Source organism: Zonotrichia albicollis, chromosome 36 (genome assembly GCF_047830755.1).
Source record: "Zonotrichia albicollis isolate bZonAlb1 chromosome 36, bZonAlb1.hap1, whole genome shotgun sequence".
Lineage (NCBI taxonomy): Eukaryota > Metazoa > Chordata > Aves > Passeriformes > Passerellidae > Zonotrichia > Zonotrichia albicollis.
The window spans coordinates 348,180-358,085 of NC_133854.1; the positions used below are offsets into that span (position 1 = coordinate 348,180).

The window sequence follows — 9,906 nt, forward strand, 5'->3', positions numbered from 1 at the left end:
GGAAAGAAACAAAATTCCCAGGGAAAAAACCTGAAAATCCTGGGAAAAAACCCAAAAATTCCCGGGAAAAAACCCAGAAATTCCTGGGAAAAAACACCAAAAATTCCCGGGAAAAACACCCCAAAAATTCCTGGGAAAAAAACCCCGAAATTCCCAGGAAAAAAAAACCCAAAAAACTGAATTTTGGGGGAAAAATGGAATTCGTGGGGAAAAAACCAAAATTCCCGGGGGAAAAAACAACCCAAAATTCCTGGGAAAAAACAAAAAAAAAAAAAAGGGAAAAACCACCAACATTCCTGGGAAAAAAACAAAAAAATCCCGGGAAAAAAGACCAAAATCCCTGGGAAAAACACCCCGAAATTCCCAGGGAAAAAAACCCCAAAAAACTGAATTTGGGGGGAAAAATGGAATTCATGGGTAAAAACACAAAAAATTCCTGGGAAAAAAAAATCCAAAAATTCCCGGGAAAAAACCAAAAAATTCCCGGGAAAAAACCACCAAAAAATTCCTGGGAAAAAACACCCCAAAAAACCGAATTTGGGGGGAAAAAAATGGAATTCATGGGTAAAAAAAAACCCAAAATTCCCGGGAAAAAACACCAAAAATTCCAGGAAAAATACCCCAAAATTCCTGGGAAAAACAACCCAAAAATTCCTGGGGAAAAAAAAACCCAAAAAACTGAATTTGGGGGAAAAATGGAATTCGTGGGGAAAAAACCAAAATTCCTGGGGAAAAAACCTGAAAATCCTGGGAAAAAACCCAAAAATTCCCGGGAAAAAACCCAGAAATTCCTGGGAAAAAACACCAAAATTCCAGGAAAAAACACCAAAATCCCTGGGGAAAACACCCCAAAATTCCTGGGGAAAAAAAACAAAAAAAAATCCCGGGAAAAAACACCAAAATTCCTGGGAAAAAACACCCCAAAATTCCTGGGATAAAAACAAAAAAAAATCCCGGGAAAAAACACCAAAATTCCTGGGAAAAAACACCAAAATCCTTGGGAAAAAAACCCGAAAATTCCCGGAAAAAAACCCCAAAATTCCTGGGGAAAACACCCCGAAATTCCTGGGGAAAAAAACCCCAAAATTCCTAGGAAAAAACCTAAAATTCCCATGAAAAAGCCCCGAAATTCGTGGGAAAAAAACCCCCCAAATTCCTGGGAAAGAAATGAAAATTCCTGGGAAAGAAACCCCTCAAATTCATGGGAAAAAACCCTTGAAATTCCCAGAAAAAAAAAAGCAAATTCCCTAAAAATTCCCATTTTTGCATTTTTCAGTTCGGGGCGGAGACGCAGCAGAGCCGGGTGGTGCCGGGGGGGGGCGGCCACGAGACCCCTCCCCCCCCCCAGGGGAGACCAGGTGGGACCAAAATTCCCTAAAAATCCTGAAATTCCCAAAATTCCAGCCCAGAATTCACAAAATCCCCAAAATTCCTGAAATTCCTGAAATTCCAGCCCAGAATTCCCAAAATTCCTGAAAATTCCTGAAATTCCAGCCCAGAATTCACAAAATTCCCAAAAATTCCTGAAATTCCAGCCCAGAATCACCAAAACTTCCTGAAATTCCAGCCCAGAATTCCCCAAATCCCCAAAATTCCCAAAAATTCCTGAAATTCCAGCCCAGAATTCCCAAAATTCCTGAAAATTCCTGAAATTCCAGCCCAGAATCCCCAAAATTCCTGAAATTCCTGCCCAGAATCACCAAAACTTCCTGAAATTCCAGCCCAGAATTCTCAAAATCCCCCAAAAATTCCTGAAATTCCAGCCCAGAATTCACAAAATCCCCAAAATTCCTGAAATTCCAGCCCAGAATTCCCAAAATCCCCAAAAATTCCTGAAATTCCAGCCCAGAATTCACAAAATCCCCAAAATTCCTGAAATTCCTGAAATTCCAGCTCAGAATTCACAAAATCCCCAAAAATTCCTGAAATTCCAGCCCAGAATCCCCAAAATCCCCAAAATTCCCGCTTGGATTCACTCAAAATTCACCCAAATCCAACCCCCCAAAAAACACCAAATCCCAAAAAAGGCCCCCAAAATTAATAAAGGAAAACCCTAGAAATAAAAAAATAATCCAAAAAATCACCCCCAAAAAATCCCCCAGAATTCAATGGAAAATCCCCCAAAATTGCCCAAAAATCCCCCCCAAATCCCCCATAATTCCATTAAAAAAAATCTCCAAAAATGATTCAAAACTCCCCCCAAAAATTCCCAAGAAATAATAAAAAAAAAAAAAAATCCCCAAAAAGTTTTAAAAATTTTCCCAAAACCCCAAAAAATCGCTCCAAAAATATCCCCAAAATCCCCCGAATTCCATGAAAAATCTCAGCTTTCTTCAAAACTCCCCAAAACATTCCTCAAAAATCCCCACAAAAATAATAAAAAAAATCCCAAAAATTCCCCAAAAACAAACAAAGAACCTCAAAAAATCCCAAAAAATCACCCCAAAAATATCCCCAAAATCCCCCAAATTGCATGAAAAAATCTCAGGTTTCTTCAAAACTCCCCAAAACATTCCTCAAAAATCCCACAAAAATAATAAAAAATCCCCAAAAACAAACAAAAAAGCCTCAAAAAAACCCCAAAAAAACCTCAAAAAATCTCCAAAAATCCCCAAAATAACCCAAAAAACCAAAATTCCCAATGTGACCCCAAACTCTCTGCAGCCCCCCAAGCCCGAGGTGTTCGTGGACGTCCTCGAGCGCCTCTCGGTCGTCATCGCCGCCAACGTGAGCCCCAAAATCCCCAAAATTCCCCCAAAAAACCCCCAAAAACCCCAAAACCGACCCCAAATTTGGGTTTTTCACCCCAAAAAACCCCAAAATCGGCGTTTCTGGGCCAGGGCACCCCCCTGAAGGTCGACGTGCAGGGCGAGATCCGCCTCAAGTCCTACCTGCCCCCCTGCACAGGTAAATCCCAAATTTTGGGGATTTTTTGGTGATTTTTTTTGGGTTTTTGGGGATTTTTTGGGGAAATTTTGGGGTTTTTGGGGGGTCTGGAATTTACAGGGGGTGCCTGAAAAAATTGGGGGGAGAAAAATAAAATTTGGGGCTTTTTTTGGGGAAAAAAGCAATTTTGGGAGGGAAAAAAATCCAGTTTTGAGGCAGAAAATCCAGATTTTTGCTGTGGAAAAAAAAAAAATGAATTTTGAGGTAGAAAATCCAAATTTTAGGGGGAAAAATCTCAGATTTGGGGGAGTTTGAGGGGGAAAGTTGAGGAATTCCACAAAATTTTGGGGGAATTTTGAGGGAATTGGGGGAGAATGAAAGGGAAATTCGTGAGGGGAAAAGGTCCTGGAAGGGGAAAGAAGGGCGGGAAAAGGGAATTTGGGGGAGTTGGGAGGAATTTTTGGGGAATTTGAGGGAATTTTGGGGGAATTTTGGTGGATTTGGGGGTCCTGAAATGAATTCTGGAGGGTCCTAAAAATTTTGGGAGAATTTGGGGGAATTTTAGGGAGAATTAAAGGGAAATTCGTGAGGGGAAAAGGTCCTGGAAGGGGAAAAAAGGGCGGGAAAAGGGAATTTAAGGGAATTGTGAGGAAACTTTTTGTGATTTTGAGGCAATTTGGGGTTCTTGGAGAGATTTTGGAGGCTCACAAAATTCTTGGTGGGAAGTTTGGGGGTTTTTGAGGGAATTTGGGGGAATTTTAGGGAGAATTAAAGGGAAATTCGTGAGGGTGAAAGGGTCCTGGAAGGGAAAAAAAAGGGCGGGAAAAGGGAATTTGAGGGAATTTTGAGGGAAGTTTTGGGGATTTTGTAGGAATTTGGGGTTTTGGGGCTTTTGGGGGTTCTGAAAAATTTTTGGGGGGTCTTGGGTGGATTTTGGGGGGTCCCGGGTGGGTTTTGGGGTCCCTGAGCCCCCTTTGTGCCCCCAGAGCTGCGGATCGGCCTCACGGAGGAATTTTGTGTGGGAAAATCAGAGCTGAGGGGTGAGACCCCCCCCGGAATTACCGGGGACCCCAAAACCTCCCCCAAAATCCCCGCCAGGACCCCGAACCCCCAAAATCCCTGAAATTCCCCCTCAAAACCCTCCTCAAATCCCTTTTCCCGCCTTTTTTTCCCCTTCCAGGACCTTCTGCCCTCACGAAATTCCCTTGAATTTCCCCAAATTTCTCCCAAAATTCCCCCCAAATTCCAAACTTTCCCCAAAATTCCCATTTCCCCCCTTCCCATCACCTTTCAAATCCCATTTTACCCCCCAAAATTCCATTTTTTCCCCCTTTTTTCCCTCAAAAATCCACTTTAAACACCCCAAACCCCCTCAGACCCCCTCCAAATTTCCCGGAATTTTCCAGAATTCCTGAATTTTCCTCAAAACTCCCATTTCCCCCTCCCATCACCTTTCAAACCCTTCCAAAATTCCCTTTTATTTTCTTTTTTTTCCCCCCTTTTATCCCCTAAAAATCCCCTTAAAATGCCCCAAAACCCCCTCAGAGCCCCCAAATCCTCGGGAATTTGGGGAATTTTCCAGAATTCATGAATTTTCCCCTTCCCATCCCCTTTCAAATCCCATTTTGTCCCCTAAAATTCCCTTTTTTCCCCTAAAACCCCACTTTAAACACCTCAGACCCCAACAAAATTCCCAAATTTTCCCCAAAAATCCCAAACTTTCTCAAAAATTGCCATTTTTCCCCTTCCCATCACCTGTTCAAATCCCTTTTTATCCCCCTAAAATTCCATTTTCCCCCTAAAACTCCACTTCAAACGCCCCAAACCCCCTCAGAGCCCCCGAAAATTCACAAAATTTTTCTTTAATTTTTTGAGTTTTCTGCAATTCCAAAAATTCCCCTCACCATCACTTCTCAAAGCCCTCCAAAATTCCCTTTTTTTTCCATTTTTTTCCCCTAAAAATCCACTTTAAACGCCCCAAATCCCCTCAGATCCCCCCCAAATGTCTCAGAATTCTTTGGAATTTTCCAGAATTCCCAAAATTTCCCATTTTCCCTTTCCGTCACCTTTCAAACTCCTCAAAAATTCCATGTTTTTCCCCTAAAACTCCACTTCAAACACCCCAAACCGCCTCAAACCGCCCCCAGACTTGCCAGAATTTTGGGGAATTTTGTGAATTTCCCGGATTTTGTGGAATTTTCGGGAATGTTCGGGAATTTTTCCGGACCGTTGCAGGGTACGGCACGCCGGTGCGCGTGGACGAGGTTTGGTTCCACGGCTCCGTTCGCCTCGACGAGTTCGGCTCCGGCCGCGTGCTCAGGGTCACCCCCAACCCCGGAGAGGTGACATCGGGAATTCGGGGAAATTCGGGAATTCGGGGAAAAAAAGGGAATTTTAAGGGGGAAAAATGGGATTTTTTGGGGATTTTTAAGGGGGAAAATGGGATTTTTTGGGGATTTTTAGGGGATTTTTTACAGGGAAAATGGGATTTTTTAAGAGGGAAAATGGGATTTTTAAGGGAATATTTTTAGGGGAAAACATGGGATTTTTCAGGAATTTTTTTAGGGGGAAAAATGGGATTTTTTGGGATTTTTAGGGAATTTTTTTAGGGGGATATTTTTAGGGGAAAACATGGGATTTTTCAGGGATTTTTTTAGGGGAAAAAATGGGATTTTTTTAGGGGGAAAATGGGATTTTTAACGGGATATTTTTAGGGGAAAACATGGGATTTTTAGGGGGAAAATGGGATTTTTAAGGGGATATTTTTAGAGGAAAACATGGGATTTTTCAGGGATTTTTTTAGGGGAAAAAATGGGATTTTTTGGGGATTTTTGGGGGATTTTTTAGGGGGATATTTTTAGAGGAAAACATGGGATTTTTCAGCGTTTTTTTAGGGGAAAAAATGGGATTTTTTTGGGATTTTTAGGGGGAAAATGGGATTTTTAAGGGGATATTTTTAGAGGAAAACGTGGGATTTTTGGGGGAAAAATGAGATTTTTTTGGGATTTTTTAGGGGGAAAATGATTTTTAAGGGGATATTTTTAGGGGCAAACAAGGGATTTTTCAGGGATTTTTTAGGGGAAAAAAATGGGATTTTTTGGGGATTTTTAGGGGGAAAATGGGATTTTTGGGGAGATTTTTTTTAGGGAAGAAATGGGGGGGTTAGGGAGGAAAAAAGAGATTTTTTGGGTGGAAAACCTGGGATTTTCAGGGGATTTTTTGGAGGATAAAATGGGATTTTAAGGGGATTATTAGGGGGATAAATGGCGATTTTTTGGATGGAGATTTTAAGGGAATTTTTTGAGGGGAAAAACCAGATTTTTAAGGCTCAAAATTGGGATTTTAAGGGAATTTTTAGGGGATAAATGGCAAATTTTTGGATGGAGATTTTAAGGGAATTTTTTGAGGGGAAAAACAGAATTTTAAGGCTCAAAACTGAGATTTTAAGGGGATTTTCTTAGAAAAAATGTGGATTTTTGACAGAAAAAGGGAATTTTAAGGGGATTTTTTTAGGGGAAAACGGGGATTTGGGGAATTTGAATATTTTGGGACATTTTTAGGACATTTTGTGATATTTTTGTGCATTTTTGCCCCAGATGACGCTGATGCAGTACCAGGTGATGGACGAGCTCCCGGCGCCGCTGCCCTTCCGCCTCTTCCCCTCGCTGGACACCGACGGCTCCGGGAGGTGAAAATTCCACACATTTGGGGATTTTTTTCTGCTTTTTTTCTGGATATTTCAGGACTTTTTTGAGATTTTTTTCTCTGGATTTTTTGGGATTTTTTTCTGATTTTTTTTCTGTTTTTTTCTAATTTTTTGAGGATTTCTTTGGGATTTTTTTGGGATATTTTTCTGGGTTTCTTTTTATTTTTGTTGGGTTGTTTTTTAAGGGTTTTATTTTCTGGGTTTTTTGTGAATTTTTTAGGGATTTTTTTTCTCATCTTTTCGGATTTTTTTTCTGGTTTCGGGGATTTTTTTTCTGGCTTTTTTGGGGATTTTTTTAATGAATATTTTTCTGGTCTTTTTGGATTTTTTTAGTAGTTTTTTCAAAGGTTCTGGGGAGTTTTTATTAATTTTTTTTTTGTATTTTTTCCCCTCATTTTGTAGAATTTATCTTTTAATTTTTTTTTTTATTTTAGGGTTTTTTTTATTTTTGGGGGGGATTTTTTCCCTGAAGGAATTCCCAAATTTTTGGGGAGATTTCTCTCCCAAATTCCCATGAATTTTTCCCGATTTTTGGCTTTTTCTCCCAATTTTTAGGGATTTTCCCCAATTTTCAGGATTTTTTCCTCATTTTAGCTCCTAATTTTCAGGAATATCCCAAATTTTGGGTGTTTTTTGAGGGATTTTCCCCTTCCCCACCCCGCTGAGAGAATTCCCAAATTGATTTTGGGATTTCCCTCCCACATTTCCGGGAATTTTTCCCAATTTTTGCCTTTTTCCCCAGGATCCGCCTGTACCTGAAGCTGCGCTGTGACCTCCCCCCAAAAAGGTGAAATTTGGGGCAAATTTGGGAATTCCTGGGAGAATCCTGGGATTTGCAGCCACCTGGGACTCCCAGAACTCCCCAAAAATCCCAAATTTTCCCAAAAATCCCAAATTTCCCCAAAAAATTCCCAAATTTCCCCAAATTTGCCCCAATTTGCAGCCACGCCGTCAACGTCCGCCTGCAGCTGCCGGTGCCCAAAGGCGTCTCCAGGTGGGAATTTTGGGGATTTTTTGGGAATTTTTTGGGAATTTTGGGGTTCTGGGGAGTCCTGGGGGGTGAATCCCAAATTTTGGGGGAATTTTGGGGGGTTTTGGGTGGATTTTCAGGGAATTTGGAGCATTTTTTTGGGAATTTTGAGGGGATTTTTGGGACTTTGGGATCTGGGGGAATTTTGGGATCAAATCCCAACTTTTGGGGTGGAATCCAGGAGGATTTGGGGTGAATTTTCAGGGATTTTGAAGTCGATTTTTTGGGGAACCTCAAAGGGAAATTTTGGGGAATTTTTGGGATTTGGGGGGGAATTTTGGGAATAAAACCTGAATTTAGGGGCTGAACCTGAGGGAATTTTGAGGGATTTTGGGTGAATTTTTGGGGATTTTGAACCGAATTTTTTTGGGTTTTTGGGACTGTGGGATTGGGGGTGGAATTTTGGGATTGGGGGTGGAATTTTGGGATTGGGGGTGGAATTTTGGGGATTTCACCCCAATTTTCGCCCCCCAGCCTCTCGCAGGAGCTGAGCAGCCCCGACCAAGCGGCCGAGCTGGATTTGGGCTCGCGCAGCGTCCGCTGGGACATCCCCAAAATCCAGGGGGGCTCCCAGCTCTCGGCCCTATTCAAGGTCAGGATTCCCCAAAAAATCCCAAATTTATCCCAAAAAATTCCCCCAAAAAATCCCCCAAAAATTCCCCAAAAAATTCCCCCAAAATTAAAAAAAATCACAAAAATTTCAAAAAAAATTCACAAAAAATTCCCCAAAAAATTCCCCAAAATCCAGGGGGGCTCCCAGCTCTCGGCCCTCTTCAAGGTCAGGATTCCCCAAAAAAATTCCCAAATTTATCCCAAAAAATTCCCCCCAAAAAATCCCCCCAAAATTCCCCCAAAAACCAAAAAAATCAGCAAAAAATTCACAAAAAATTCACAAAGAAATTCCCCAAAATCCAGGGGGGCTCCCAGCTCTCGGCCCTCTTCAAGGTCAGGATTCCCCCAAAAAATCCCAAATTTATCCCAAAAAATTCCCCCAAAAAAATCCCCCAAAAAATTCCCCCAAAAAGCAAAAAAAAAAATCACAAAAAATTCACAAAAAATTCCCCAAAATCCAGGGGGGCTCCCAGCTCTCGGCCCTATTCAAGGTCAGGATTCCCCCAAAAATTCCCAAATTTATCCCAAAAAATTCCCCAAAAAAATCCCCAAAAAATTCCCCCAAAAAACAAAAAAAAAATCACAAAAAAATTCACCAAAAAATTCACCAAAAAATTCCCCAAAATCCAGGGGGCTCCCAGCTCTCGGCCCTATTCAAGGTCAGGATTCCCCCAAAAAATCTTAAATTTATCCCAAAATCCTCCCCAAAAAAATCCCCAAAAAATTCCCCCAAAAAGCAAAAAAAAATCACAAAAAATTCACAAAAATTTCCCCAAAATCCAGGGGGGCTCCCAGCTCTTGGCTCTATTCAACAGATACCCCAAATATTCCCCAAAAATTCCCAAAAATCCCTCAAATTCCAAATACCCTAAAGATCCTAAAAACACCCCCAAAATACCACAAAAAATTCATAATAAATCACAAAAAAATCCCGAAAAATCAGCAAAAAATCCTGAAAAATTGGCGAAAAATGGCAAAAAAATTCCCAAAAATCCCAAATAATTCTGGAATTCCTTTTCCAGCTGGAAGTTCCAAATCTGAGCCGGTGCTGGCGCCTGGAGCTGGGTCCTGCCCACGGCTCCTTCGAGCTCCCGGCCCACTCGTGCTCGGGGCTGCGCGTTCGCTTCCTGCGGCTCTCGGGCGGGGCCGGGCAGCGCTGGGTGCGCTACCTCACACACAGCGACTCATATGTGCTGCGATTGTGAACCTTCCGGAACCTTCCGGAACCTTCCAGAAGCGCTGGGTGCGCTACCTCACCCACAGCGACAGCTACGTGCTCAGGCTGTGAGAGAGAGAATGTTCTGGAACCTTCCGGAAGCGCTGGGTGCGCTACCTCACACACAGCGATTCATACGTGCTGAGGTTGTGAGAGAGAATGTTCTGGAACAAACCTCACCCACAGCGACTCCTACGTGCTCAGGCTGTGAGACAGAACCTTCCGGAACCTTCCAGAACCTTCCAGAACCAACCTGACCAACAGCGATTCCTACGTGCTGCGGCTGTGAGAGAGAGAGAACCTTCCGGAATCTTCCAGAACCTTCCAGAAACGCTGGGTGCGCTACCTCACCCACAGCGATTCCTACGTGCTGAGGTTGTGAGAGAGAGAACGTTCTGGAACCTTCTGGAAGCGCTGGGTGCGCTACCTCACACACAGCGACAGCTACGTGCTGCG

The 9,906-nt window shown here is 42.3% G+C and overlaps 1 protein-coding gene across 1 annotated transcript; it reads left to right on the forward strand.

Moving 5' to 3' along the window:
* Positions 1-1,270: 1,270 nt before the first annotated feature.
* Positions 1,271-9,480, forward strand: AP4M1 (adaptor related protein complex 4 subunit mu 1; the record flags this gene model as incomplete). Its single annotated transcript, XM_074531455.1, is given in 11 exon segments — positions 1,271-1,312; positions 1,314-1,358; positions 2,665-2,727; positions 2,841-2,907; positions 3,873-3,926; positions 5,122-5,228; positions 6,483-6,574; positions 7,335-7,379; positions 7,536-7,586; positions 8,097-8,214; positions 9,257-9,480. Coding segments are annotated over 11 exon segments (867 nt in total), but the record flags the coding sequence as incomplete, so codon positions are not given.
* Positions 9,481-9,906: the final 426 nt, after the last annotated feature.